Consider the following 26,648-nt stretch of genomic DNA (forward strand, 5'->3'; position numbering starts at 1 on the left):
GTGGTTGTGTGCTCTTTATGGGGGCTTCTGTTGGACAACGAACACGTTTGTGAGGGGGCCTCTGGTGGGGGGGGGGGGGGGGGGTACAAGGGGAGCAGATGACACCCCTGTCAGCGCCGCCACCACAAACACCATGAAAACACACAGACGGCCATCCCGAACTCCCACTGGCTTCTTTATATGTATATATATATAATTTGTGTTGTTCTGTGCTGCGCAGAGCAGGCCCCATAGAGACAGCGATGTGGAACCTATAAAGACCTTCAGTAAGAGTATTGCTGTTACTTTCCACTGCACACAAAAACAACTAAATGATCAGGGCCCTTAGTTTTACGATTTCATTCAACACAACAATGGGAACCGGTTTCCAAAAACCGTTGCCAAGGTTATGATTATGCCATTTATTGGAGAACTGGAAAAGAGAAATGGGAGGGGGGGGGGGGTAAACTGGTCCACTGGCCCACCAAGGGGCCTCTGTGGCCACATAAGAGACACGGGATGAGAGAAACAAGGTGAAGTGAGAGAAAATTGTCCACTGTGGCCCGAGTCAGATACATCTGAACTGGACCTGACGCTTTCTGTAAGCAAAGAGATTTTAGAGCTGTGGTGGGGAGATGACGGACACCCCATGACGTAAAAGACTGCAATTCTTCAGAAACGGAAATCTGACTCAAAACATATAATTAAGTTTGATCATGAAAAAAAAAACAGTTAATCTTCTCATTCCAATGTTTATAGTCCTAATACGGACATCGCATGGAGAGAATAAGCCATTATATTCAGATGTGGTTAGCATTGTTGAGTCCCAGCCATGTTCTCACCATGCAAGAACACAGTTTTTATCCTTTAATATGAGAGCTGTTCTTTTTTTTCAGCATGCAAGTGGGAGTAGACACTTAGTTTTTAGTCCCCAACCATGAAAGCATGCTTCTGTACTTGTAATGTGAGGAAAGGGACCCAAAGCAGGTAAGCCTCTGGCCAAGTGTGGATTTCTGTAGTTTCAGAGATTTAATGCAAACACACACACACACACACACACACACACACAGACACACACCACTTCAAGATATTGGCATAAACCTAAACACAGTCCCAAACGAAACAATAAAAGTCAAGAATCTTTCAGCTGCTGGAAAGAGCAAAAAAGTTCAGTGTGTCATTTAATTAGATCGACTCATAATTTGCACAGATTCTGTAAATGCTTTGAGGATAGTTACATAACAGCATGTGTTTAGTATTTGGTATCAACTTGTATCAATTGAAAACTAAAGTGCTAAAATATTACTTTGCATTGAATGACTCACTGCTTACTTCACACGTGATGTGGACTTTGTATTAGAGGTCCAGCTCTCCTCTCATTAACATCGCATCAAACGCACTGCGGTCGTCCTGCACTGAATCCTTTTAGCTCACAGTCAAACTACAACACACTCACACTAATTACTCCCTTTTACCAGAGCTTGAAGAGCAAACATTTTTTGGACAGGGGTCACGTTTAAAAAAACAAAAAAACTGAACGTATTTATGAGGAATTTGTATACATGCAGTTTCAATATCCTGCATTCGCTTACATTATTAACCTTTGCGACTATTATCTTGGATGTGGAAGAAAATCCCAGATTGCTTAAAAACAACAGCGACTAAAAAGCGCAATCTTATTATTTAAATGGCTTGGAAATGGAAACCCCCCCCCCCCCTTTATTGAGTAATGACCTGTATGTACCTTTTTCCCTGCAAAGAGCATATGTTTTAGTGTCTTGGCACGTGTGTGTGTGTCGGTGTCGGTGTCGGTGTGCCTCTATTAGAGTAACATAAAAAAAGAATAGTGTGATTTTAAATTAATCTACTACTATGATCAATAATTGAGTCACAGAATGACTGGTTTGTATGAGAGTGTGGTCCCTGACCAAGACAGGACTTCTCACACACACACACACAAGGTCAGGCCTATATCTCTCGTTTCTCCCACACAAACATACAGGGACACAGTGCACCTGGTCTATCTCTCCCACCGTGGTCACAGTGACACACTACAGGTCTCAGACTCCTGAGTCCAACAAAAACATGGTTTATGTGTGTGTGTGTGTGTGTGTGTGTGTGTGTGTGTGTGTGTGTGTGTGTGTGTGTGTGTGTGTGCAACAGTACACTGTGGTGTGTAAGACATGCTCAGCAATGTCAATAAACCTTCCAATGGTTTGAAACCAAATAGAGAGAGCTTGATTGAATCGACGGCTGGGTACGACTGCCACCCTCCTAGAACGGTCTCAGGACTGAGCGTCCCTGCGGTGCAAAACGTTCACTATTACATCTGTGTTCTTCTATGTCAAATATGTTAATGGTGCACAAAGTGCACCATGAAGCCACAACAGTAGTAAGAAAAGTGGAAAAATGCAGTCTGTGGAAAAAAAAGATCCTTGTTTTGGTGGGTCTCTCTTTCCATTATCCATCTTACCTGACATCTGAAGAATGTGTGAGGATCTTTGTGACCACAACAACATGCGCAATTATGCTTTAAATGTACTAATTCCAATGCTTTGAACCAGTTCCCCAAAGGAGTAAAACATTTAGAAAAGACAATGATTTGTTTTTTTCGATCATCTGAAACGTTTCACCATCTATGACAGACCTGCAAATGAACCAGACTAGATTTCTTGTTGTCTCTCTCCCTGCGGCACTCAACGTTTGTTGTGCATAATGGAGGGAAAAACCTCCTTCTAAAACACAACCACGACGCAGCTACAATGGAAAACAGTTACACGTTTGGAATACACTTGACCCGCATGTGCGGAAGATTGTTTTGTGCCTTTAAATGTTATAGCCAAGCCCTCATCTTTTTTCTCCCCTTCCTCCCCTCCTTTTATGGTTCCAGTTAGCCAAAGATGCCTGCATTTGATTATGACTTCTATGTCAATAATGCCTGTTTTGAAAAACACACTTAAAAGGCCCTGGAACAAAGATGAAGAAGAGGGAAAGTGGGTGAGGGGGAAGGAGAAAGAGAGGATTGAAGGCAAGAAGAGACATAGTAAGGTATATATGACTTGACGATCACTTGTTGCTGCATTGTGTTGGTCTAGTCTTTCACTGCTGAAAACACAAATATATCTGTGACCTTTTTTGGTGGAAACGATGAGACGGAGAAAAGGAAGCGGAAACAAAAAGGAAACAAATAGTAAGTAAGTGATTTTAACCATATCAGTGTCGTAAAAAGTCATATGCACTACTTTTTTCCACAGCTTGGATCTAGTGGTGGCATTCTTAATGCATAAAAACACAAAAGCTCCCTCATCCCCATCTTCCACATGCTGGAGAGAGAGTCAATAGAAAACCCCTGACATCAATTTAGTAATCTATCAAGTATCTTACGAAAGACAATTTTCACACATTGTGAAACATAGCATTTATTTTTTTGGACTCATATTCCCCAACTACATTTAAGAAATCTGTATGACCCGAGGTGTCCTCCGTGCAGGAATTCACGGCTGAAACAAATTCCAGAACTAGAGTTGAAATGGATGGTAAATTAATCAATCATTTATTTTTATTAGCACAATGCCCCATCGATAATACATTGTGTCCGTCTTTTAGAAAAAGCCAATCGTTATGTGGTTTCATGTTTTTTAGTGAAAGGATTTGTGATTTGTCTGTCTCAATAACAACAATAACAAACAGATTTTTTGTTAATTAACACATGGTTGAACGCTTTGCAGATAAAAAACAAAACACTGCAAACCACATGGTATTTGTCTGCATGTGCGGTCACGCTGCAGCGGTGTGCATTTGCCAGTTGGTCGGCCATAAGTAGGTGAGCCAGTCAGTCACTAAGAATCAGCAGATGTGCTGATGATGAAATTAATGTTTACTTGGGAGTGAATGTTTAAGTATATACTGTTGTATTTGGACTCGCATATAGTGTACACATCTGTCAGTGTGTTCACACGCAACACGGCGTCCCTTATAAGTGCCTTTAGGCTTTTTTAAATCATTGACACAGCAGTGTTTCCCCTACCATTATATGGTATATTACTTAATGTTGCTTTAGGTGGTGTCTCCCTTGTTGGGAATGTGTGATGAAACACCTTATACCTCATATAACAGGGAGAAACATTAGATACATTAATACATTTAGTCAATGAATTAATTGAATTTAAATCACCCCTTTCAAACATGTGCTTTTCTCTGGTAAAATCAAATAAACTAAGTTAGCTAGCTTAGCACAGTGCAGACTCCATCTGGTCTTCAGTGATGTCATCAGAATCACTGTCAACAACCAATAGGATCAAAGCCATTCTATGACATCATTCTTGGATCCCATGATTCAATATTCCACTACTTTCTGGGAGTGAAGAGTGCACAGCTGCCGTCCTAACCATCTTACCACCAATTAACATTTTTGAAACTTTGAATATTAAAGCTTCAAAAATGTTTTCAGGTAGCGACATTTCAGGGATAAGGACACTTTTTGAAACAGCTGATTTAGATAGAGGTGGCAGGCTGGACATAGACGAATTTTGTGCAGGACTTAAAGAAGTCCTGGGTACAGACAATAATGACGAACTCATTTCGTTATTCCACAAGATTGACACGAACTGTGATGGATCTGTTGACTTTCCAGAGTTAGCCGAATACCTTGTTTGTAAAAAAAATGTGTCAATAGATTTGGATGATGTCTTCCATAAATCTATGAAAGTAGTACCCATGAATCACTACAAAAATATTGTGCAAGTGATATTTCATACCCTTGGAGATGACAAGAAACCTGAATGTGAAGCCTCTGTTGTAACAGGACAAAGCAGGACTTACCAGACCGGGCAATACATGACCATTAGCTCTGATGGAATGTTGACCTTCTTGTCTGACAAACTTGATATTTCACACAGCGTTTCATTAAACACAAGGAAAAAGGCCATTCCATTTTCTCATGTTAAGAAAATGTGGGTAAATGGAATGACCTACATGGAAGAATTCCAAGAGCTGGCTATTATCACTTCAGAGAGAGAAGTGTTATTCTACGACTGCAAAAGATTAGCCGATAAACCTTCGATCGCTTATGCTTTAATTGTAGAGGTTAATACATTAAGTGTCATAAACTACGGGTTTTATGATAAAAAAGCAGTGTTATCCTTTGGGGACGTTGAAGGTTTTTTGTATGTGCTGATCTCCCACAGGAAATGGGAGTTCTTCAGCCCAAAGGCTTTTGAGAAAATCTCTCTCCGGAAGTATAGAAGTGCTTATGTTTCAACTTTGTTAAACAATACCTTTCCAGGATTCCGGTGTGTTAAAATCCCCATCTTCAAAGACATCTGCACTCAAATCCAATACAGTCCAACAATTGACTCACTGGTCATTTGCGGTAGTTCGTCAAAGACAATGGTCTTGATGGCCCTACATGGGTATGGACAAGAGGAATTCTCTAAAACAGTCTATGAGAGCACTAAAAAAGAGGCCTCTTTCACCTGCGTTCAATACGCCTCATTGCATGACATTTTGTTGACTGGGGGTACGGATGGCAAGCTGCGTCAGTGGTGGCCGGGAAACACATTTTGCTCAAAATCATTGCCCGGCCACGTCAAACCCATCACCCACATTACTGTCAATTCTATCGACAAAATTGTGGTCACTTTATCTGAGGACAGGAATGTCCGTGTGTGGTCCGAAGACGATTTGCTGCCTTTGCAAAGCTTTGTGGCTAAAGGCATGGAACATGGCCCAATCACCAGTGTGTGTCATAACACATACAACAATGAGTTAGTGCTGGCTAACACCAAATTAGGATCCTATTTTGGAAGAGGAACGGATGTTTATAAAAAGGCATTAAAATCCCATGACATGCCCATATGCGGTGCTCTCTATCACAGAATTCATAATCAGGTCATCTCTATTTGCCAAAATGGTGTGGTGTCTGTATGGGATGTCTTGACGGGAAAGGCCACCGCACGGTTCAACGTAAATCCGGATCCGCATGTGGGACACACTGCCATTGCATTTGATGGGCCGCAGCGTAGATTAATAACAGCTTCTCCAGATGGAAAATTGAGACTCTGGAACTTTAACAATGGAAAATTGCTCACCGTTCTTCCGGTCGCCTTGCCAATAGTGGTGACAGATCTTGTCTGCTACAAAAATAGTGTGTTTGTTTCGGGACGGAACTCCAAAACCATTTATGTCGTGGATATTGAGGGAAGGGACAACAGAATTTTGAGGCATCCTTTTTTAGATGACATTTCCTCAATGGATGTGCATGAAGAAATATTGATTGTTGTCTCCAGCAATAACAATATTGTCGTCTGGAATGCTGAAACTGCAGACGTTCTCAGCTGGATTAATTCGAGCAAGAGTCCCAAAACAATAATGGCAATGGAAAAAGAACAAGGCCTGACAGGAAGTCTACCAGTCGAAAAAAATCATAATAAATTCTCCCAAATCCCAAAGAATCAAAAACAAAATCAAATCAGGGAAACGACTCATGTGGTAAAATGCCTTCGTACACGGGAGGTCAAAGCTGACACAGCAACACTGTTGTCTGCTGCAGATGGCTACATATGTGCATGGTCTGTTAACGTCAAGGGAGGTCTGCTCGCAAAGTTCAGAGCAGTGGATGAGGAAGGTGCCGTCATTACCACTATGACGACCGACATGGGAGAAAATACATTGCTGACCGGGGATAGCGCTGGAAATTTTTGCCATTGGGATATCAAAACATTTGGTTTTAAGACTCAGGCAACGGAAGAGCCATTTGAGATTCAAAATGGATGGCCTTGGTCCGTGGCCCCACCACCTCTGTTGGGCTCCTGGCGATGTCACACTAAAGCTGTGGTGAGTGTACAGAGTGACCGCAGTTGCAAAATGTTCATTACAGCAGGGTTGGACTGCAACCTCTGCCTATGGGGACATACAGGCTCCCATATAGGCGTTTTTGGTAAAGATAAGTGGAACGCTGATCTCAGCCTTGAGGAAGTCCAGAAAGAGGAACCAGGATTTGTCCCAGCATCAATAAATACAGAAAATGAAATAGCTGACCTTCCGAAGCCATTACAGCTCCCATTACCAATGTCAAAATTGGAAAAGCGAAGGGATCAAATCGACATGGTATACATCCCACTTAAACTAGATGAGGAAGAGTCGGAAGTCAGGGTCGAAAAAAAGTCAAAAGTCACGGTAAAAAAAACACAGCCCTTGCGAATGCAAACTACGTATGATTATGGAGGTGTGCGCAGTATACAGCATGAAGACACGTTCAAAGACGCTGTCCTCAAAAGTATTCCAAGCACCTTGCCAGGCAAGCAGCAGAGGAAGAAAATAAGGCCTTTACGCTTTCCGCTCATCAGTGACAGTGTTCAGCCTCGGCTCAACCCACAACCGCCTGGCACATCAGCACATTCACCCATACGCAGTGGGGCTGAACCCAGACAGCATCGGTATCAGATCAACCCACAGCCTCGGGCAGCTGAGCATGTACGCTTTCCACCCATTCGCAATGGGGTTCAGCCACGACATCAGCTGACCCAGCTCAATCCACAGCCACCTAAGACTTCCGACCATGTACACCTTCCACCCATCTGCGCCGCTGGGGTTCAGCCACGAGATCATCCAACCCAGCTCAACCCACATCCGCCAGCCGGTCCTGCAAGCACTCTGAGAGTTATGAATCAGCAGCGGTCTCTGAAAAACGCCATTTCCAAATATGGACGTCTGCTCAAGATTCAGCAAAACGACACGTTGGAAGACATGGACCTCAAACCTTGTCGACCAAGCCCTCCGATAGCTATGAATCAGCAGTCGCCCGAGACATTAACCAACACCGTGTCCACCAGTGAGCGTCGGCTTGAGATTCTGCCGGGAGACGCACATGTTCCGAAATCGATGATAACCTCACTGCGCAAGCAGCTACCGGCAAGCATAGTCAAGCAGAGGTCTGAATACACGTCAATGCATGTGCACTACTCACCAAAGTATATAAATACTCAGATCGCCAGCGACGCTACAAAGGTTACGCCACCAAACCTCCGCAGTAGAAGATTGAACTATGTGGAGCCAATACCAGAAACACCGTGTCTAAGCAAAGGCACAGGTCACATATAGTCAGATGTAATTCATTTGTTTGGGGTTTTCTCCAGGGTCTCCGGTTTCTCCCACAGTAATAACAATAACATGTTAGTTATTGTACATTATTAATAATATACAATAACATATTAATGTTATTGTATATTATTAATAATAAAAAAAAAGGTTGGAATCGACACCAGCAGAGGGTGCCAAGTCCCCTTAACACTGCAACTATAGACCTTGTCCCTGGTATGTGCATCCCGCAGGATGGCTAGGGTTCCGGTACCGAAAACCGGTACCTACCGTACCTAAACGACTGAAGAGTCGATTGAAACACTGGCTCCATTACCAGCAGCAGTGAGCAACACCGTGTCTAAACCAAGGCACAGTTCACATATGAATCCAATGTAACTCAGACAAAAACACGACAGTTATCATTAAGGTGCAAATGTTTGCAAAGAAAGGTCAGATTCCTCCCATCCTCACCGACCTTGTCAGTAACTTCATAAAACAGATTTACTTCCATATGTATACAGCATACTCTCATTGCTGTAAATAGTAAGCCTATTGCATACAAATCAACTTAGTATTAAATGAACAGCGTCAATTACCAAGTTACTAACATTCTAGGTAATAACAAAGATGTTCAAAAACTTGTGTTTACATCCCAAACACACCAACACTCACTGCTTTCTTTATTTGGACGCACACGCCACACCGCACGGCAGCTGGCAAAGAGTCCACTCTAAAATGAGCTGCCCTCAGTGCTCTCACCCACAAATCAATTGAGAGAATGACACACACAATTAAAAACCAATGCGATTTCCAGAGGGCAGTTCACTTTCTCGAATGTAGCGCGGGGTCAGACCACAAGACTTACAGAGCAGAAGGATCCAAACCCGGCAGCAGGAAACAACAACGAGCAGAAATGAAAGACATATTCACATATCAGCACGTATTGGGGTGATTGCTTTCATGTCCTGCTTGCATTTCCCCCCCGCAGATTCTAAATATGAACATTTGTCTCTGTATTTTTAAGCAAACAGAAAGAATTGCAGAACAGAGGTGTAGTAGAAATTAAATTTGGACAAAATATGGGAAATGTAATGCTGGGAAAGACATGGGGATAAACGGATGAGGAGATAGAAAGAGGAACCTGGGAACATGGGACTTTTCCTGTTGGTTTTAATAACCAACCTCGAGACTGAAGCCAAACACTACTCGTTGTCAAAGAGATGTGAGTAGATTACATGACCCCATGTCAAATCAACTGAAATATATATATATATAAACAGTAATGATGACAATAAAATCGTTAAGTTGCAAATGACAAACAAATAAACTGAAAATGTTTACTCATACACAATGCAGACATTTCAATATTCAATGTAGCTTGAAAATAAGGTTTATTTTTGGATTTTCTATAAATTCTTCTTTTTGTCTATTGCTCTGTCAAAAAGGAATATTTTACTCCGTATAATCATTTGACATTGAACGGCCTACAGTTGCTCTTCTGTGCTCTTACTACTTATTGTAGCTGTTTGGTGAATCAGTGAGTTTATTCAGGCTGAAAATGGAATAAACAAACGTCTGCTCTTACATTTCCTTCTGTCACCCTTATCACATCACAGTTTAGAAAAGTACTCCGTCATGACACACACACACACACAATGTGTGTCTCCTGGGAGCCGATCGGCCTTTTATCCGTCAACAGCCTCCATTCACCTTGACCCCTGCTGTGAACCAACACGCAGAAACACGCGAGAAAACGATTCTTATATCCACACACACACACACACACACACACACACGCACGCACGCACACCCACCCACACACACACACACACCCCCTGAGTGAGGCCCGTCTGCCTCACAGCACACCAAAAGGTTTCTTTGTCCTTTGATAACCCTTTACCAGCCTCCTCTACAGGAGGCTGTCTCCATGACGAGTCTTGCCCATGGAAGAAGCTCTGAGCTGGGGGGCAGAGAACGGAAAAATGCCCTCTCTACTGGAGGAGGACCTTTCACACTGGGACCTCCAATCAAAGACGTGTCTCACCAGCCTCCCAACCTGTACACTCCTCCTCATCCTTTCTTCACCTTCCCTCCTGAAATTGCATTTCCTCCTTACTTCTTCAAAAAATGACAGTAGTTACATGAAAACATAACGGCCACTGTCTCAGCCTTCACATTCAAACAAACAGCGTCATAATGCCAATCGCTAACTGCCCTCTCCAAACCAGGAAATAATGATGAATTCGCTCTCCTTTTCTTGTCTTCGGGTAATCGACATCAAGACATTAAACAAATGCTTGTCTTGAAGCAGGGGGGAGGGCTTTAAATCATATAGCTTTCTGGATCTGTGTAAGAAAAAATGTCCAGAACCAAAAAGTATTAAGAAAAGCAGAAATGAAAAAAGACAGCCATCAAAGAGAAAGGAAGCAAATCAGAGACAGAAGGGACGAGGAAAGGCTGACCTCTGTTTTGAGTGAGATGGGGTTGGAGTGAAAAGTGGCGGGAGGTATGAAAATCCCGTCTTTAGTTTCCATCCGCTGTGGAAATCCGTCTGGACCGGTCACCACAACAAACACTCGATTGTCCCATTTCTCTACTTTCCCCACTCCGTTTATTCTTTTATGCTTCTCAATTTGCAGTCAAAAGTGAGCAATGAGTCCGTGGAGAGTTGAGTGGATTATCCATCCATTAGGGATCGACTGTATGTCGCTCAAGAGAAAACACACAGGTTTTCTTTTCCGAAAAGTATGCCAAATGCTTAAAATAACAAAAACCGTTGATGTTATTTTGTAAGCGAGTTTACATGATGAAAATCATTGGCAAAACTTTACCGTTTGTTTTGCAGTGTTTACTTTTAAAAAGCAGTTCAAAGATGCCTTCAGTTTCTTTAATTCATCCATATTTTCCTCTTTAATTGAATTGTCTTTTGAGACGATTTTTAAACTTGCCTCTGTCCTGGAGCCTCTCTTTGTGTTTAATGTCTCTGTCAACACTTTAAAAGAGTTGGCAGTGTTGTGAAAAATGAGCCAGAGCCTACAGCGGAGGGAGGTGATTTCCCCCGAGCTGCTTGTAATTGCTTCAAGCTTGGACCAGACAGGACAAAACCAGGAGGCCTGGCGCAGGAAGTCGGGACAGGAAATTGTTCAAATCCAGCCGGTGAGGCAACGTGCGTGGCGTGGTTAGACCCATCATGGCATCGCCGTTCCAGTGTATCGATGGCGGATGGTGCTGATCAACTATATATTCATCCATTCATGAAACAAAACAGTCCGGGGTGGCCGTTTGTTTCAATGCAAGAGCCCTCGAGGGTGAAATAGTAGAGCTGTCTCATTAACTCCAAAAGGCCTCGATAACTGAACAGAGACCAGTCGGACCACCTTCGAAAGAGAGAACACCCTCAAGCCATAGAGAGAAAGCAGGTGAAAGTTAGATAGAAAGTAGTGAATGGGAAGAGGATTTTTTTTCTCAAGCAACCCTTTCCATTTCTGCCCAAACCCTGGGACCTTCTTTTGACATCTCATCGTCTCCTCCCTCTCTCCCTTCGCTTTCCACATTTGCTCCTTTCTTCCAGCTAGGATTAGCTCAGCAGGACACCAGCATTCCTTCTCTACTGGTAGTCTTTGTCTTGGCATTCCCACTCCTCCCAAGCTCCTCCGCAGCGTCCTGCGTCCAACCATGAAAACCAATTGTTCCATACACAGGCAAGTTGTTTTCCCCTCTTGTTTTTTGGTGTGAAAATCAATGTTTTAAAATAAAGAATAAAATATTATATTGATTATATGAGACGGTTTTTAGATCTAAACCGCCAAAATGTGCCTGCGGATCAGCAGCCTGGCTCGATTCACTCTCGAGGTCGGAGGTGCCCTCGCAGTGACTTTGATCTGGAGTCAGTGTTTCCCTGCGACTACCTGTTGTGAGGTTTTTCACAAGGAAAAGATAACTGATACCTGTTCAGAGATGAAGGGGAGCTGTGCTCTTTACTCCGGTGCCCCACCAGGGAAGGACCCCATAGTATTGCAGCCATGTGCTGATCCTATTACTCCAATTTTAGTGTTTGTGTGAACTTGGATTGAAGTTTAAGCTCCTTTTGATGGCCTCTAAAAAACCATCACCTAAAGTTAGTATTTTCAAATTCTTATTTCTCTCAAATATTGTATCAGTCAATCTTGTTTTTATAGATTTATCAATCAAATGTATGCTTATGTTAATACTAATATTTTTAGATCATTACAACTACGATAGCAATGTGAAGTCAAATATTTAATTGCTACATATTTCCATCTAACAACTAAGCCTCTCTGCATTTTGCCCGCCTCGTCAAATGTTTTCTTTTTTCCCTGGAATAAGGCTTTACTGATTTTACTAAGCTATGTGATGTTTCAGGTCTATAAGCCAGAGGCAGGTCTGTGATCAAGGGGCATCTGGGTTTTAACATGCATAACATGGCGTCGTTCACCAGAGGGGGGTTTTTTGCATAATGGAGCAACTGCAACTATTAGTTACTTTTTGCTTGTTGACTCCACCCTATAAACTAGTTTATTCTACCGATTGATGAAAATCGTGAGATCAAGCAGAGATGACAAGGAGACAGATGAGGGACCCTAAACAAATGAGTGCACTGGCTTTGGGCCTTGACCTTTTCTGCTTAATCCTTTCACCTGGCCTTAACAACTGTCTGCACACACACACACACACACACAAAAAGAAAAGAAAATGTGTTGGTGTTCCAAATAAAAAGGTACACCATCCCCTTTGGTTTTAATGCTAAAGTGGAAAATAGTTGTATTAGCATTACTGATTATTCTATAGGGCTTTGGTTCCTAATCTCTGTGGTGATTTGGCCTGAAACCCAGATGGCTCAGTGTGCGCGCACGTGTGTGTGTGTGTGTGTGTGTTAATTACACAGGCAGAATGGTTCGTACATCGTCCAGGTCCCAAAAGGTCATGTGTATGTGTGCAATGCTCACAACCCGCCAGCTTAGTTTACACAAGAAGGTCATTTTAATCAGGTGAATACCAGGCAGCCTAATCTGCTGGTCTTTGCCTGAGTATAAACAGAGGATATCAACGGGCTCAGCCGTGATCACATACCTGCAGTCATGGAAAAGTCATTTCTGGAGCTGACCGGAGCGATCCAATAATGTCCTGCTCCCTTTCTCTCCCTCCAACCCCGTATCACAATCACAATCTGATGCTAGGTCTTGTTCTCGTGTCTCCTCCTCATACCACATATCAACTCCCCACTCTCTTTTTCATAATCTTGCTACTGACCCACCAGACCATGGTGTCAAAAATGTACAGAAATGTAGAGAAATTAAACACACGGTCAAACATACCAAAACGCACAAAAAAATACACCAAACACATAATGCCATCCTCGGATTTCAGTCAGTTAGTTTCATGGGGTTTCCACTTTGCAAGGTAAGGAAGATCAAAATTTCCCCCAATTTTTCATCACAGCTTCTTATCAAGTTCTCAGAGCCAAACAAGCCCGAGCACATGTTAGCAGGCAAAGAATCACTGCAAAAAGAACATTTACTGGGATTTACTATAATACTATTTGGATATATTGCCCAGCATTAGCTAAACGTTCCAGGACATTCGGACATCTGGTGTTGGGAATTCGGTTGGATTGAAGTTTTTCTTTTTGTCTGAGCCTGTACATTAGTAGACATCCCAGCTCTCAATTAGGTTTGACAGGTTAAACTACTTGTAAAATAACACAGCAAGTTGCTCAGAAAATACAACACAAAATAAACAGTTTCTAAGAGAGAGGAAGGTGATATCAGGCCAAATACCTGAAAGTAGTGTTGTAAAAACCTTAAGGACACCAGAGGTCAGAGGAAAGCACAACCAAAAAGGACAATAACTGGATTATTATTATTATTATTATTAACTAACAAGTCTCCCTACTGCTCCCACCCTCTGTGGTCTGCTGCCTCTCTTCCTGTGGGTGATAAGATATCTACAGGCCCGCAGTCACAGGGACACCCGCCGAGGTAGCGGGGACGCCGCAAAGTGGCGACCTTGCTATCTCTGTCTCGCCCGGGTTTAAGTAGGTAGACATTTCATTCTGTTTTTCGGGACAGAAAGAACGGTAAGAATAGAAAAAGAAAAGACTACTGATCTCTAAAGCGTTGATAGAAAGCACAAAGTGTTAAATAAGATTAGTATGATACAACAGTACAATACAACAGCATATACATTGTTAGGATTCATTAGAGAAATAGCTAAGACTTATTCCAGGTTAAGATAAGGAACAGTAATCATTATCAAATCAGACGTTACTAATGATATTTAACCACTTATTGAAGCTGGCTTTGAAACGTGGACACAACCACACAAATATGAAATGTGCCTGCAGTAGGTCGAGCTCGCCGGCAAAAGGGAAACGTCGCATTCCTTTTTACGTCTTTAATAAGAACCAGTGAAGTAAATCGCTCTGTTTGTTACTATTCCGGGCCTGGCTCTTATCCATCTCTGTCTATCAGTGCTGCCCAGAACCTCTGATAACCTGATAAAGGGATTTACTCAATAAAGTGTGGCTGAGTGTTTGGAACACACATGGGAGGGGGGGGGGGTGGTAAACCCAAACACTATTGATATGCATTGTTTGTTTCACATTATAAAGACATGAAACGGAATGGAAATCTTCAGCTCGTCTGTGGAAGCAGCAGTGGGTGCAGGTTGCTGCTTTGTGTGAGACGTGGTGATTCACACATTCAGACCAAAGAAACAGCCACACGTCTTTCGTCCAGATGTTTCACCGAGGTCAGGTGCCGCCTGAAGTTGCACGACGACAAGAACCAGTCAACCCTCAGTTTTTCAAAGACTAAACCATCATTGTCTCCTTACACACACACACACAGACACACTGTTTTGGCAGACCAGCAGTTACACACTTGTCAGTCATAACTTCCAAGCATTCCAGTTGTTCTAAGCTGCACACACATCATTCACACAATGGAGGCTCTGTGAGTCATTACCAAAGGAGAGAGGGTCAAAGGAAAGCTATAGTGTCTGCTATTTGACTCATCTGCACAGAGACAGTTTACTACAGTTCGCACAGGGAGCAAGCCACAAATAAATAATGTTGCCGAGTTAATCCAAATATTTTACATCATATTTCAAAAGATTTCAATAAAAGTAATAGTATTAATAGGCAATGAAATGATAGATAGTGAGCAAGAATAGGATTTATTTTATATTGAACAATCAAGCGTCAGAGTATGAAAAAAGTAGCAATGGCATATATTTTACATAATTTCTTTATAATCAGAGAGCTGTGAGACAAATGGGTCAAGACTGCCCACAAAAAAATCTTTATCAGGTTTCATCCAATAGAATAGTATATTAACAGATTTCATTTGACTGCTTTTTAAGCCCACTGGACAAGATGCTAACTACATTACAAGACTGACTCAATTTAGTTTTTCAAAATGACAAAAGCCCCCCAAACAGACGCTGCCATTTTTTTTTCCAGCAATCAAAACTGGATTTGTGTATTCTTCTGCTCTAGCCCCGAGTCGGGAGTTTCAACAACCTCTGGAACGCGATGAGAGGACACGTTTTCAACGTCAATCCGATCTAAATTCACTTCACCAGCTGGGTCGGACGGCATGAAGCAGTGAGAAAGCTCTCCGTCCGTTTAAAGCGACAGGAGTTTTATACAATTTCAAAAGTCAGGTGGTCTTGCATCAATGAGGGAAGCACACAGAGGTGAAGGTGGAACAAAAACCAAGGATTAAAAGGGAAAGGGCTCAGTTCGGTGGGATGAATTAGATCGGATAAGGTGGTTGGATGAAGAACAAAAAAGGTAACAGAGACAGAGGGGAGTGACTAACAAGTGTCTGTTCTCCGAACTCTCAGTGGACCAGTCGGTGGGGGGAACTAGAGCAAAGGAGACGGAGGGGGGGGGGGGGGGGGGGGTTGTAAGGTTTGTCATGGAACACCTGCCTCCACTTAACCCCTCTCCCTCTCTTTCTGCTTGAGTTGCCTCTTTCAGCCATCTCCCCTCCTCAGACCCTGCCACCCCCCCTCCTGCCCCCGTCATTCATGCACAGTAGTATCCACCCTGCTTCTTTTCCCAAACATGGGATGGGGCGTTCAAGTTGCTCTTCGTCGGATGGATTTGCAAGTGGATATTTATACGTTACGTATATAAAACCTATTAAGCCAGCAACGGGAGTGCGTTGCTATCCTTTCAGCCAATTGTCAAAAATTGCAAAAAACGATTTTGTATTGTAGCCTTACCAACAAAAATGTATACAAACACTTTGAGCTCTTTCAAAATAAATGTCAATTTTTGAGTCAATAAATAAGCAAACCAGGCAGCAAGCCAGACATGTATTAATAAAGTTCACACGGCCACATAAATCACACTGAAACATAAGTGTAAATGTATAGCAATCCACACATTTATTCTCAGACTTCTTCTAACTTTACAGCGATGAGAGGTGCTGTGTACTGGAGGTTATACCAATTAAAGAGCTGTGTTAGGTCAGGAGTTATTCATTTGACGTGGGGTCCCCTCATTCAGACCCACCGCAGGCATCGACTCCACCTCTCCACTCTTTTCACCCCCTTTTCTATGCCTCATAAAAGACTTGCCCTTTACCACCCCCCCTCCTCCTCTCTCTTTCACCATCTTGTTTGCTCCTCCTCCCTCCTTCACTCACTCATTATTTTCCTCTCACTCATTCTCTTCAGCTACTTCTCATCAACACACATTCTCTCCTCTACTTCATCTCCAGCCAGATCAGATGTTACAACACAATGTTTAAATTATTACCAATAACGATCGCTCCCTTTTTTCCTCCGGCTACCCCCCCCCCCCCCCCCCCCCATTCCTTCTCACCCTCTGCCGGCCTCCCTTCTTTTCTTTCCATTCATGGATGGTAACTAAAGATAGAGCTGGAAACTCCACCATTAGCCCCATCTGTAGAGCTGGTCTGCAAATCCAATCCCTGCGCTTGTGCTACTATTTCTGCAAGTGAATGTGTGAATGTGCATGAGCTTCTGCTAGAGACACGCGCACGTAAAACACACACACACACTCACTCACACACACACACACACACGCGTCACGAGATGGAGGCTTCACTGACAGTGGGTTATCACAGCAGCTCTCCCACAAGGTGTTTCACTCAGCGGCGTGCAAAAAAACGCATCATTTCCAGTTAAATGTCCCGTGAAGCTCTTGCCTCTTTCCTTTACAGGAACATATTCATGCACACGCAGACATGGGACCATGTCAATGCCTGGTCCAAACATAAATGCCGGGTCGGGTGAAATCATCGGGGCCTTTTCAGTTGCAAGCACTGACCCATGTGGTCACCGGAGAGCTCAAATAAAGTCACACGCACGGTGTTCATTTTAGGACATCCTCAAATCACAGACTCAAGTATCAGACTCAGACCCAAAAGTCCTCAGACTCAGGTGAAACGGTGTCAGGTCTCAGAAAAGCCTCCGTCACTCTTAAACCAAACGGCGTCAAACAAAACGGCGTCAAACCAAACGACGTCATTCTTCCTCCGTGTTGCTGAAGCTAACGTTAGCAGTTGTATCGCTAGCTTACGCACTGCCATTGGAACATGAAGAACAACGTCGCAATGACAAGTAGACGTTTGTACTTGCTAGCTTAGTATTGTATTTAAGAGTTCTGACATATTGTGACAGCAAGAAAAATAAAATAAGACTTGCAAACTCACCGTATCCGAGGGACGCCGAGTGCGAAAAGAACGTCAGGTGCCGGTGGTCCGATCCTCTGTCAGAACGGCACAAGCCGAGCTCAGTTGGGTTTTTAGCCGCAATGGGTTTGCCGTAAATGTTTTTTTCTAACAACACAGTGACCTGCAAGTAGCGCGTCGTCTTACATAAAGTGATGTGACGTTATGTCTTACTTTAGAAATGAACACAACGGGATTCTGTATTTGCTCATAAAGCCTGAAACGAGTAATTTAAATACTAAGTTAGCAAGTACAAACGTCTACTTGTCATTGCGACGTTGTTCTTCATGTTCCAATGGCAGTGCTTAAGCTAGCGATACAACTGCTAACGTTAGCTTGAGCAAGACGGAGGAAGAATGACTCCTTTTGGTTTGACGGAGTTTTATCTAAGAATAATGGAGGTTTTTCTGAGACCTGACGCCGTTTCGCCTGAGTCTGAGGACTTTGGGTCTGAGTCTGAGGACTTTGGGCCTGAGTCTGATACTTGAGTCTGAGATCTGAGGATGTCCTAAAATGAACACCGTACACACGTCAAACAGCATAATGCTGATAAATATATCTGAAACTGGGGTTTAGTCATTGTTTTTTGTTTTTTTTAAATGGTACAATAGTTTCATGTGTTTCTGGGCCTGTTGACTCCCGAAGCATCCCAGAATAGCTACAAAAAAAAACCAAACTGAGGTAACAAGTTGATCGAATGACACAGTATTCACCAAGACAGGTGAAACTAAGGTCAACGCTAAATATACCAGAAATAATTGATGGTCAATGTCAAGATGAAAAGGACATCAGACATACAAGAGTAGCACGGGGCTTGAAGTAGTCTGTGCTTTACTTGCATTAAAAACTATTGTGTGGAGTCAGAGGATTTGTGCTCCAAAGCCACGGTTCCTCATTAGCTCTTATAAGGGTATAGACAGAACGCGGGTGGTCCAGTGGCTCTGACGTACGAGGCCAAGTCAGATTGCTGAGGAAGTGCACCGATTTGCATGGGCTACTTTATAGATCCCAGTAGGGACATTTTACTTTTACTTTCCCCGTCTAATAGAGTGCAGAGAGTCAGTTAATGAAGAGCTCTCCAAGACCAGTGGGCTTCCCCTGTCTGGTTTAGGGTCACTTGAAGGGCGTGGATGTTCACCAACTCTCTTGCTCCTGACCTTGGCCTCTGTGGTTACTAACTTAAGTACACCACCCCCCCCCCCCCGGAGACTTGTGATCCATGCTACTTGTATATGATTAAATTGCAATGAAAATACAAGCAGTGCAATGAAGAAACATGTAATATTGAGCAGAAATGTAGCCTGAGGAAAAAGGCTGCAGTGACATCAGGACAAAAAGCAGGTGTGAGGGTTAAGCTTTGGTCACATGTCACACTAATAATAATAGCCTCAATTTTGATGGTCTGCTGAGCCAAATACCTAGAGGGAACTGCTTCATCCAATTATGCTTCAACTCCTCCATCACTGCCCTCTCTTGGCTTAAATCCTATCTCACAAACAGACAACCTCTTCCCCCGCTCCTCTGTCCTAAATCCTTGAGGTCTCATATGCGTCTGATAACGAGATAACAGTTTATCATAAGTCTTTGCTAAAATCTTGTCTGAGGCTCCCCGTAACAGCAGCTGTCGTGCATCAGCTGTGTTTATGCAATGCCAACTGGTGTGAAACCTGGAAGTCCTGAAATGACGGGTTAAGGGCGTAAGCGGCGGTAAGCCTACTAAATCTCAATTATGAGCCATGCTTTGATAGACATGGTGCCTGAAATTAGCTGCGGTAGCTTTCTTCCTGCCTGGGCAGGGAAGAGTAGTTAAAGGATGAGGAAGCAAAATGACGGCACACAGAAAGGAATGTTTATGACATGAAACGCCCGGTAAATCGTGTCCATCGTACGGAGGGAATAGACCAGGAGAGACTGTGGATAAGAGCTGTTTTTAGCAAGCAGGCAGTGTGACTGAAGGGTGCAGACAGGGTGCTGATGGAGGTCCTGTTTCTGTGCGTCAGTGCTGGATGCTACGGACAGAAAAGCGATAACCTTTCGTGCCTTGTTGAGGGGGGGGGGGGGATGATGGGGGGGGGGGGGGGGGGGGTTCTGCCAGAGCAACTACTGCATCTTGCCTAAGTATATAAAGTGCTCACATTAGTTTGAATTACACAGTTTAGAAACAAGATTGAAATGTATTAAATTCATTCATGTGTGAGTTAACGCTCTCTCTGATTCTGCCTCTCCCTCTTTAGAATATTGTACACATGATGCAGCCGATCCCCTCAAGGTCATCGTCATTATTCTACTATGTAAGACGTCCACGGATTAGAACCGTTAGTGTTTGATCTATGGCTGGCAACGTATGTGCTCGGTGTACTTTGCCTTGATTTTTGCCTCCTTTTTGCCTCCTTTCCCTTTTTTTAAACTCTCCCGTGTTTCTAGTTTAGTTGCTGTAAAGTTTAAGGCTCGCCTAAGACAAAAGCGGCTTTTCAGCTCTCAGGGCCGATACTTCCCAGCCCCGCTTGCTTCAGATAGCCGAAATAGGCTGCAGGGGGTTTGAGGCGAGGGTTGGGAGGTGAAAATGACTTTACCATGCGAAGAGGTTGTGGTCCATCCCGCTATGCAGCCTAACCAACTTGTCCTTTTGTGTCGCGTCTCAGTCTTAGTACAGGATATCAACAAGACATCTCACATCAGAGTATGTTTCATTCATGTTTTCATGCTTGTGCTCGGTTAAGCCTGGTTTAAAAAAAAACAAAAAAAGCAGGCATATGGTAGGGTTTTTTATGAGAGACGGAAAGGTGCAAAACAGTAGGTGTGAGTGTAAGATTTGTGGATTACAATGTGTGGAAAAAAAGGAAGGAACCTAGACAGCTCTACACCAGGTGAGTTGTCCCCAGGGCAGCTGGGAGTATTTTTTTTTTTTACCTCATTTAGCAGTTCATGAAAAAACCTCAAGCTGCCAGATGTGACACAGGGCACGCACCCCACTCACACACTGTAAACACACACACACACACACACAAACACACATCAAAAAACCTCACACACAGAGAGGAAACTCAACCCAACCCAATGTGAATTGTGTGGTCCTGATTTACACTATTCCAACATAAGTCAGAGGCAGATTCCTATCAGGGGGAATGTCCGTCTCATTAAAATGAATGTCAGATGAAGTAAACGGAGGGTGAAGACATCAAAGAGGTCTGCAGGGAGCTAACTAAATCTGGGTTTTAGTTCGCTGGAGACACATTTACGTCAGGAATTTCATTTCATGAACATTACCAACTATCCCAATTTTGACCATTATTATCACATCCATTATCTATTTAATTCCTTTATGGCCAATGATACGCAAAGTCAAAAGCTAAATTAGAACCAATTCAGCTTTAAATAACTATCTTAAGTGCCTCGAAACATGTGCAATCCCTCCAATGTTTTAAAGTAATGACAACTCGTCCGTAGAAATGCCCCCCCCCGGTCACACTGCGAACCTTTTGGCTCAGCGCTGACCTACACTCCCTTTTGTTATTGCACGTATATATCGGCACTGTGTAAAACCGCTGGCTGCTAATTGCTTTCACATTACAGCCGGGTGATCTTGGTGGATTTCCAAGACCACCAACACAGAGACATGGGGCGTGCACATTTGTGAATGCATGCCACCCATCACCGGCTGCGTTACTGTGCAAGCAAAGACGAGGGACAAATATGTCCTGAATAAGCAGCAGTTTTTTAGGTTTTATGACATTAGAAAGTGGATTCTAAAAACGCATGGTTTTCACTATAAAAGTAACGGGCTTTACTGCAAACATCTGGAGGCACCTTGTGTAAACCAGTGAGTGATGCAACTCCTTCGACAAGCAGCAGAGCGCTTGTGTGACTTCCTAAACACATTTAACAAGCATGCGGTCACTCATTAGCAATGGGTTGTTTGTGCAAATTAAACATGGCCGGCTGTGGACGAGAAATTTGTCCTGTGGACTTCCTCTCAGTCTGCAGATAACACGGAAGCAGTTTCTAAAAATATGACAATGGCCACATGGCCGCAGTTTTCTTTAAGTTCACATGATTTTCTCACACAACTATTCTTTTAAAATGGATTTGAACGGCGCTCTTCTCCTCTTCTGACCACTCAAAGGACTTTAACACTACATCATTCACCCATTCATACACTGATGACAGGACCTACCACACACAGAGGCACCTGCCCAACCAGTAACTAACATTCACACACTGTAGTCACAGCTACAGGAGCGATGCTTGGGTTAAGTGTCTTGCCCAAGGACACCTAGTATAATTGTCCCTCTTCATGGGTTCCATCAATCAATCAATGTACAGTTTCCTGAACAAATAATGTCATACAGAAATAATTTAGGTCACAAAGCAATCACCAAACAACAGAACACTGCATGAAGGAAAGTGAGGGAAAGAGTGGGAATTGTTTATATTTAGTTAAATTAAATGAAATTAAGTTAAATGAACTTTAAATTGAAGTGAATTGACTAAAACGCCTTGGTTACAGCAGTGGGGGGAAAATGGGTCACTGCTCTCTGATCGTGGACATTGAGCAAAATTAAGAAAAAACAATAAACACACCCAGAAAAAACACGCAATGCAAAGACCTTTCATTTAAAAAAAGAAACACTTCTGTGGAAAAGGTTTTTGGGGATGAGAGGAAAGAGGAGGAGCCAGTTTATAAAGATGGTAAGGGTCAAAAAGCAAGCACATGTGTAAAAGAAGTAAAGCTGAAACAAACTCCACCACAAGTCCCTTCCATGAGCTCAGAGTAGTCCAAATTGCTGAACAGTACCAGCAGGGGAAACTTCGGACCGACTTCACTGTTGTTTGAACTCCCACTCAAACAGTCATGAATCACAGAGATCCGTCTCGCTCCGAATTATCAGCGCCGGCCCACTTCAAATCAGCGCTTCAACAGAGCATGTCAAGAATAATAAGCCACAATGCCCACAGCGGGGAGAGGTTTTTTTTTTTTTTTTTCTTCTTTTCCTCCTTCTTTCAATTTCACTGCAGTAGGCCCTTCATACATCTACGGAGACGGGCCTCAGCCCCTGTTGCAAAACATCGTTACACAATGCATGCAACAGTCTAAACAGTTGTTCATTTCAATGAAAAGCGCCATAAAGATTCTATTAAAGTGTAATGGACCTGCGGCTGCACGAGGGAAGAGGCTGAAGCAGTGCCGTCTCCTCTTCATTCCAACCATGGCTGTAGTAACGTGACAAGTTTCATGCTCCATTGAAGATCACTGTGGGACACCGAAATGCTGATCTTGCAAAAAATAATATGCCCCGGCTGAGCGTTGCTCAGCTGTTCCAAAATAAAACGATTTTCATATTGTATACATTTGGTGTTGCTATGACATGATGTTTAACCTGTTGTGGAGCGCAGATATTGAAGCGTGAAGGGTTTTAACGGGGCACATAATCAGGGGGGCTCTTAAAAAAAACCACGTTCCACCTGCTACAGCGGCTGGATGAAACAGCGACGGAGAGGTAATGAGCTCTTGTGGGGCGAAGCTTAGCATCGCCGAGGCAGCCACGCAGAGGTCAAACAAACAGGCAGCGGGATCACGCGGGCCTAAGCCTCTTATGCAGGCCCCCTCTGAGGAGAAAATCATTGACTTCTGATAAGGGGGGGGTGGGGGGGGGCGTTGTCAAAGAGAGTCGGAGAGCCCTTTTACGTCTTCATCTCGCTGTTTGTTCCTGTACCGTCATGTGTTCCTTTTTGCTTTTTTTTTAACCCCAGTCCAACGTTTCAGCGTTTTCATTGATACGAGTTGCTGATATTTGCCAGTTAAATACCTCTATGAAAATTGTCTAAAATATCCCTTTTAGCCCTTACTGTTAGCTCGAACTATCAATCTTTTTGTCCCCTTTCTAAAACAAATAGTATTGAGGGTTATTTCAGTGGATGAACCTCTTCCTCCGTCTCTCCTCGTGGTGCTCCTCTCCTGCTGGGAGTTGCAGGGCACTGCAGCTTCGTTTCCTGCCCTGCTGAAATCGATGCGCCCCGGGAGAAGGAGAAGAGCGGGTGGAGAAACAGAGAAAGAGACCGATACGTAGAGGAAACAGGAACCCAGGAGCGAAGTGTGAGACGACTGTTGGCACGCGGGACACGAACCACACCAGTAAGTCAACTCCGACTTGACTTGCCTCCACGTCTGTGTCGGCTTTGATAAACATCCATCAGGAAATTAAATAAAAAGGGGGAAATATGAGAAAACGAGGGGAGCCGCTTTGACGGGGGGGGGAAACGTCAACACTCGCCATCGTTTCTTTCTCTCTGGTGCGGGGAGGAGGAGGAGGAGGGCGGCGTCCTGCATCCCACAGGATGAATGGATGAACTCCTGGGCGCACAGCGTCCCGGTTGACAAGATTCCTTTCTGCCTGCTCCGGGTTGAATAAAAGAGTTCCCCCCACCGCCCCCCCCCCCCCCCATCACGCCCATCTGTGTGAGTGTTAAACTGCACAGAAGTAAGTGTCTTGGCGTCCGGGAGGAGCTGCCGTATGGTGAGGCCATTTAGCCAAAGATGGATGCGAGAGGCTACCGGTACGGGCATGTTAATATTCTATATAATATATTCCTTGTGGAATGTCAAGACTCTTATCCTCAGCATTCGTAATGAAACAAAAAAGATAAAGCATTCATAAAAGTTGTGTGTTAATCTTGAAATGCAAACGGAGGAGATGATTTTCAACAGAAGACTGACCCGGCATCATGGAAGCTTTTTTTTTCTCGCTGTGGCCTATCAGAGACACAATCTGTGACCACGGCAAATGCCCCTCAGGGAGACCGATTTCCCAGAAATGGGCCGATCTTTAGCCCGCCGCGCTTCGCCGGTAACTCGCTGCACTTCAGAGTGACCGCCAGCGAGCCCTTGACTCCAGATTCCTTGGTTGGTGTGGTCAGACAGGGTTAGAATGGACGGAAAGGGAATTCACATTTAAGTCAAATTTCTTATGGTCTATGGTTGCTTTTTCTATTGGTGCCAAGTCACTGCCGAAGTGTTCGAGTTGCTTCTGCACCGACCAGTTCGGTCAGAAAGGATTTAAATAGCAGGCCTTATCTACCTTATTCAGCAGTACTGAGCCCCCAGTTGATGGCATTAAGTCTCTCTTTGTGTGAATGAGGTGGCGCTGAGGTAGACACCAGCTGCTGGTCAATGGGGAGCTGCCTTTGGGAACAATGTGACGACGCCTTTGGTTAAACAAACATGTCCAAAGTCATGGAGATACTTGTGAAGATGTGATTTAAGACCATGTCAACACAAAGTCCACTAAATCCCAAAATGCAACCATTGGCCTTAATCTTTATGATGTAAACACAGAATCTGCTTTGTGAGTATAATGTACTACATGTATTAATATATATTAGTATAATTCTAAATAAAATCATCTTACAACAAGATTATAGTTACTATTCATACTGAATTTGTAATTACAAAAGCAATTAAAGATGAAAAAACAGCCAAACACAATTCTCTCCGTATGTTCCACCAACATAAAAACTTAATGAGCACATCAGCCACAAATCTGTCCTTAGTCCTGGAAAGCACATCCAACACTATACACGCACGCACAAAAGTGTTGAGTTAATTCTAACTAAACACAAATCATTAGACGTCCCGTAAAATGTTATTTCCTGCAGTCCAAACATCTCTGATGCAACAATTCCACCACAGGCAGACTGAAGTTTATATTGGGAGCATTTTCCACACTACACAGCACCACAGGAGGAATGTGCGACATTATTTCTGTGTGCACATTAGAGGCATGACAAAAGTAAGAAAAAAAGGATCGGCGTGATAGCGCTGCCCAAGAATCACTTTCAAAGCACACAACGGTGAAAGAAGATGCTGTATTAATAACTGCAGAGTTTATACAAATGTCTGGGTGGAGCTGATGGTCCGATGGGTTTTGCAGAGCAACCACAGCACCGCGTGGGCTAACGGGTCGACGCCGAGCCACGAAGGCACATCGGGGGCTGACGTTGAGGAGGGCCAAGTCGTGACTTAACATCCGTCTCAGTGATCGGGCGCAGCGCGGAACGAACTGAAGAGGCAAAAATGCTGACAGGCCACTAGCGATGGCCTGGAAGGGGAGTCGAGGGTCGGTGTGGAGCCACCCGCCCCTCACTTGTTGTTGAGTAAACACACGCGGCGTAGCCAAGAGCAGCACGTCAGCGGGCCGGGGCGAGAAGGGCCAAGACGAACCGTGCAGACAGAGGGACGACCTCTCTGTGTGTGTGTGTGTGTGTGTGTGTGATACAGATGACTAAGGCTACGCCAAGAGGATAAAATGCCAACATTTGCCTCATGGCGGTTAGATAAGAGAAGTGCCAAGGAGCTTCGGACTCATGCTGATGGTGCTGGCGTGACGGAGGGGTTGACTCATCCTCTCATCCTCCTGCAGAGAGAAAGAAGGTCTGTGTGTGCTGAAGAAAGTCCTCTACTGCTCCCCTGGAATGTGTAAACAACCAAAATCATCTGAACCCGCAAAACAGCATGTACTTTATTCGGGGGGGTTTTCTGACCTTTCGTTGACATTAAAGTCATTTAGAAAGAGTGGGCAAATTCAATTAAGGTCATACAGCAGAATAGTGAGAGTGACAATGTACTTCACCATACTACTTAGGCCAAGTACCTACTTAAGGGATGTTGGGGGGGAAAAAAAGACCTTTTTGAGGCAGGAAATAAAAACTTATATCTTTAGTGCCGAGGCCTAGAGAGTTTTGAGAGCTGAGTGTGGCTGGACGGAGGTCTTCCCGTCTGCTTGCAGTGGGCGTTACTAAAGTCCTTAATGCCATGCAAACCGGGTTTAAAAAGATTTAGTGTGACACATATAGGGGGCTTTAAAA

General features: G+C 43.7%; 2 protein-coding genes across 6 annotated transcripts in view; one reads left to right on the top strand and one right to left on the bottom strand.

The window, feature by feature from the left end:
* The window catches only part of ror1 (receptor tyrosine kinase-like orphan receptor 1), a 93,647-nt gene that overhangs the window by 57,537 nt on the left and 9,462 nt on the right, over positions 1 to 26,648 (bottom strand). For 2 of the 5 annotated variants that reach the window (XM_062563267.1, XM_062563264.1), the window contains exon 1: positions 17,769 to 18,057. The exons of the other annotated variants lie outside the window; for them this stretch is intronic. The gene's annotated coding sequence lies outside the window, so the exon portion shown is untranslated. Of the gene's footprint in view, positions 1 to 17,768; positions 18,058 to 26,648 lie in introns of those variants that run through there. 5 annotated transcript variants of the gene reach the window in all.
* LOC134132175 (WD repeat-containing protein on Y chromosome-like) lies at positions 2,666 to 10,189 on the top strand. The gene is made up of 2 exons (XM_062563472.1): positions 2,666 to 7,890; positions 9,962 to 10,189. The coding sequence occupies exons 1-2, from the start codon at positions 4,420 to 4,422 to the stop codon at positions 10,187 to 10,189; spliced, it is 3,699 nt and encodes a 1,232-aa protein (XP_062419456.1). The 5' UTR covers positions 2,666 to 4,419.

The sequence above is a fragment of the Pungitius pungitius genome, chromosome 7 (genome assembly GCF_949316345.1).
Source record: "Pungitius pungitius chromosome 7, fPunPun2.1, whole genome shotgun sequence".
Lineage (NCBI taxonomy): Eukaryota > Metazoa > Chordata > Actinopteri > Perciformes > Gasterosteidae > Pungitius > Pungitius pungitius.

Excerpts from the sequence above, each read along its gene's own strand:
- LOC134132175 (XM_062563472.1), top strand. The coding sequence starts at position 4,420 with ATGTTTTCAGGTAGCGACATTTCAGGGATAAGGACACTTTTTGAAACA. Across the intron at positions 7,891-9,961 it reads CACTGCGCAAGCAGCTACCG|CCTCCTCTACAGGAGGCTGT; the intron begins GCAAGCATAGTC and ends ACCCTTTACCAG.